This window comes from Penaeus vannamei, chromosome 8 (assembly GCF_042767895.1).
Source record: "Penaeus vannamei isolate JL-2024 chromosome 8, ASM4276789v1, whole genome shotgun sequence".
NCBI lineage: Eukaryota > Metazoa > Arthropoda > Malacostraca > Decapoda > Penaeidae > Penaeus > Penaeus vannamei.
The window spans coordinates 45,347,731-45,352,391 of record NC_091556.1 but is presented as its reverse complement, the minus strand read 5'-3'; the positions used below and the strand labels follow the sequence as shown (position 1 = coordinate 45,352,391).

General features: G+C 45.3%; 1 protein-coding gene across 2 annotated transcripts; it reads left to right on the top strand.

The window, feature by feature from the left end:
- On the top strand, positions 1 to 2,667 carry LOC113808330 (uncharacterized; the record flags this gene model as incomplete). 2 transcript variants are annotated; one of them, XM_070124733.1, is given in 3 exon segments in its annotated part: positions 1 to 381; positions 927 to 1,538; positions 1,697 to 2,667. In XM_070124733.1, coding segments are annotated over 3 exon segments (1,614 nt in total), but the record flags the coding sequence as incomplete, so codon positions are not given.
- Positions 2,668 to 4,661: the final 1,994 nt, after the last annotated feature.

The following is a 4,661-nucleotide window of genomic DNA, read 5'->3' as shown; positions in this document are numbered from 1 at the left end:
AAAGCCACTGAATTCCTCTCGAGCGCCGAGGTCAGCAGCCAACTGAGCACGCCAGGGGCAAGCTCCCAAGAGACTCCGCGGGAGGACTCGGCGGGTCCGGGAGCCAGCGAGGCCAGCAGCCCAGCAGACCCGTCCGACGATTTGGGGATTCTGGAGAGGCTGGTGGTGGTGGTGAGGAGACTCGGCGGCATGGTTAAAGCCCGGAGCAGCAGCAGCAGCAGCCAGAACGCCTTCGACAAGATCCGGAGCCAAGTGAAAGACCTGTCTCTCTTCGGCTCGTCTGATGAGAGCGAGTCGGAGGGCGATGAGCTGTTTGAGATGTTCAAGCCTGTAAGGATAAAGGCGTGGAAGGCGCTGCAAGACTTCATCGAAGGACGTGGGGTGAGGCTTCCTTGGTTTCTTTCTTGTGTTTACTTCTGTTACTTTTTTAAAATCACGTGCGCGCGCTCTCTCTCTCAGTAAAAAAAATATGGAAAGAGAGTGAGGTGAAGCTTAATTTTTATTTATATTTGCAAAAAATATAGATTCTATTGCATTTATTTACTAGTATTCGCTAGAGCCGGAAGGTTTGGCCAAGAAAGCAAGATTTTATAAATAAACGTTACTATCTAAAAAATAAAGACAAAAACTCATGACCCGCCTTTTGCTCCACTTCCTTGCTCTCCCTAAACCGTTGTGTACGATTAACATCTCCCTCTCATATTCTCTCCCTCACTCTCTTATTCTCCCCCTTCTTCCCTCCCTCCCTTTTTTCCTCTCCATCTCTCCCCATTCTCTCTTATTCTCTCCCTCTCTCTTCCTTCCTCCCCCTCTCTCTGCATTTCTCTCTCCCTCCCACCTATTTCTCATCACTGTTACGCTCCCTCTGACCTCATTTTCCCTCCCATATATTATCACGTGTTCCATTCCCTCTGGCTCCCCCACAGACGTCGACGGCGTCCGGCCATGAAACAACGTCGGGATTTCTGCCCAGAGAGTCAACAGAGACAGCAGAAGCAACGGACTCTCTTATATCATCGTTCTCTTCTTCGGAAGTGCAACAACTTGTACTCTTACTGCTTACGAGGGATTTGTTCGATCACCTGTCGGATATCATTGACACAGCCACTGAATTCCTCTCGAGCGCCGAGGTCAGCAGCCAACTGAGCACGCCAGGGGCAAGCTCCCAGGAGAGTCCGCGGGAGGACTCAGCGGGTCCGGGAGCCAGAGAGGCCAGCAGCCCAGCAGGCTCACCCAGCGAGCGGGGGATTCTGGAGAGGCTGATGGTGGTGGTGAGGAGACTCGGCGGCATGGACAAATCCCGGAGGAGCAAGAAGACCAGCGTTATCTGCGACAAGATCCTGAGTCACACGAAGTACCTGGATCACGTGGTCGAGTTAATGTCTTGTGGAAAGAGAGACAAGGCCGTGAGTGAAGCAGGGTCCATGCAGCAAGAGAGCAAGCAGGTGGGGGCTTTTCAGAAGAAGCGGGAAGAGCTGTTGGAGATCTTCCAGCTTTTGAATGAGAAGGCGTGTAAGGCGCTGGAAGTCATCACAGAAGTACGTGAGGTGAGGCTTGCTTTGTTTCTTTCTTGTTTGAAGACTGCATTTTTAATGGTGTGATATTTTTCTTTCTTTAGCTCTTTCTCAATATATCTATCTCTTGTTCTTTCTATTTTCTCTATCTCTTATTCCACTCCCTCTGCCCTCGCCCACAGAATTCGACGGCCTCCGGGTCCGGCGAGGAAGAGCAGCAGCCAGCAGGAGGAGCTGACCCGAAGGGCCAAGAAACAGCGTCGGGATCTCGGCCCAGAGAGCTAACAGAAGTCCCTGCTGGTGATCAGACAGTAGAAGCAGGATCTTCACCACTCTTCTTTCAGGGACATCTACAACTCATGCTCACGATGCTATGTCATGTCATCACAAGAGTCATTGATTTCCTTTCGAGCGCCAAGGTCAACAGCTGCCAGAGCACGCCAGAGGCAAGCTCCCAGGAGTGTCTGCAGAACTCAGGTCCGGGAGGCAGCGAGGCCAGCAGCCAAGCAGGCATTGGGATTCTGGAGAGGCTGCTGCAGGTGCTAAAGACGCTCAACTCCCTGGACAGATCCCGGAGAGCCAGCCAGTCTAGCCTCATCAAGATCGCGTCTAAGGAGAGCGACGAGGACGTGTGCGTGAGGCAAGAGAGGCAAGCCGAAGCAGGGTCCATGAAGCAAGAGAGCGAGCAGATGGAGGCTTTGCTGGAAAAAGAGGAAGATGAAATGTTGGAGGTCCTCAAGAATTTGGGAAAGGAGGCACAGAAGGCGCTGCAAACCCTCATCGAAAGTCTGCAAAAGCCTTGAAAGATGTCTCTCTTCGTGTTTTTCTATTGGTTCTCTTGCTTCCCTCGGTTTTGTCTAATCCTCCTACAATAATCTTTGTTGTTTTTCTCTTTTTGTTAGGACTACTTCTTACAGGAAATAATATATTTAGGAAGATGCGCAAGGTTGTGTTAACTTTATCGTTGTCCTTTTCATTATTGTGAAAGATATATTTTGACGTGATTATATATGTATATTTTTTCGTTATTAGTACTAAATCATGCATTAAATTCTGTTAGGATTCTGCACTTTAGATACAAGGAAGTTATCGTGTAACTCTTGATATTACTAAAAGGAATTCCAATTTGTCTAGAAATAAAGGATTCTTCTAATTTGCTCTTCTTAGCCTCCTGTCGACCCTGGTGATATGAACTGACGCCCATGAATACTCACCAATGTTGCAGACACAATGGAGTTAGAACAGCAATGTATAGGAAAACTAAAAAGAAGCCTAATCATGTATGATAGATAGGAACAGCCCTTGGCACCCCCCCTCTCCCCCCCCCTCTCCCTCCCTCCCTCTGTATCAAGAAGCCCCAGACAGGTGACGATTCCCTCTCAATAATGCGAAACGTTCCTTTTAACGGAGTTCAGCATATGTTGATATATCCAATAGCCTACACATTACACTCAAAAAGGGGAAAGAAAGAAAGAAGGAGAGACATAAGCAGATAGAGTGAGATGGGAGTATGAATGACAGCATTTTCTCTCTTTATTTGCACCTTTTCGCGTAACAAAAGATGGAATCTGCATGAATGCCAATGTCTCAATTTAAGATTATATTTTTTAGGGTAGCAAACACCTCCCATAATTTCATAAATAAAAATTTAAGAAGACGCCCACGCCCTTCAACTCGGCCCTCAGTTGCACTAAGGGGGCGTGTCCGTTGGTGTACCTCAGCGATCTGTTGCCACGCCCCCTTTTTTCACCTGAACGCGAGACGAGTCGACTGAGTGGGGAGCGAGTCCAGGTGAGGGAAATTTTATTTTAAATGAAAATACTCTTCGCATATTTCAAAAAGTTTTCCACAATTGCATGAACACAACTGTTTAAAGATTTCCACTTTATATGAATCTCCTGAAATGAGCACATGCAAAAAAAAGGAAAAAAGAAAATAAAAATTACCGCATGACACGCACACAAACTTATTAGCATGACTACGATTTATGATGACAGGTGTGTCATTCTCTTCAACAATGTTTAACAGCTCACTGTCAAATTTCACTCATCGGTTGGGTTTCTTGCTCAAGGTTATCATGGCGTATAACAAAGAGCGAATATCAAAGGGAAAAGAAGGAGGAGTAAAAAGAGAGAAAGAGGGTGGAACTGAAGGAAGAGAGAGAAAAGAAGAAGGAGGAGGAACAGAGACGAAGGGAAAAGAAGAAGGAGGAGGAAAAAGAGAAAGAGGAAGGAAAAGAGGCGGAGGGAAAAGAAGAAGGAGGAGGAAAAAGAAAAGAGAAGGATTGAAAAGGTGTTAAGGTATAATTGTCGGTGAAAGAAAATGAATACCATGAAGTGAATTCATAGAAAACACGATTTAATTTAAGGGAGGTCGGTTTTTTCCCTCACTAGCTAGAGAGAGAGAGAGAGAGGGAGAAAAGGAGAGACAGATACAGATGGAGAGAGAGAAAGAGAGATAGACAGATAGATAGAGAGAGAAAGAGAAAGACAGAGAGAGATTTAATCTGACTAATAAAATTATTTACAGAACAGCGATAATAGTCGTAGATGAAAACGAAGATTCTAAGGAACATAAATCTGCACTCACATAAATAAAACAAAATTTGAATAACATGCTTCCTTTATTTCACATTTGATTATATTGTGTTACACACACACACACACACACACACACACACACACACACACACACACACACATATATATATATATATATATATATATATATATATATATATATATATATATATATATATATATATCCTGGGTGAGGCGGAGAGTGGGTGGAGCAAAACCTGGTCCTTAGAAGGTAACACTCGAGACCGAAATCGCGTGTCATGATGAGACTTGAGGGTGTTTTTCTTCGGGTCTGTGAGTGAGATGAGAAGCGAGGGGCGTGGAGTTTGTGGGCGAGGAATATGCTTCTTGAGTAAATTATATGCGGTTGTAGTTGTTGCCTTATTTTACGTGCAATGGTTCATGTTCTGGAAAGTATGTGTGTGTGTGTGTGTGAGCGCGTGTATGTATGCATATATTCAACTTTGTACGAAAAGAAGATGCCCGACCAAAATGTGTGTATGTGTGTGTGTAAGCGTGTGTATGTATACATTTATTCAGGCATGTATGAAAAGATGCCCGACCAAAA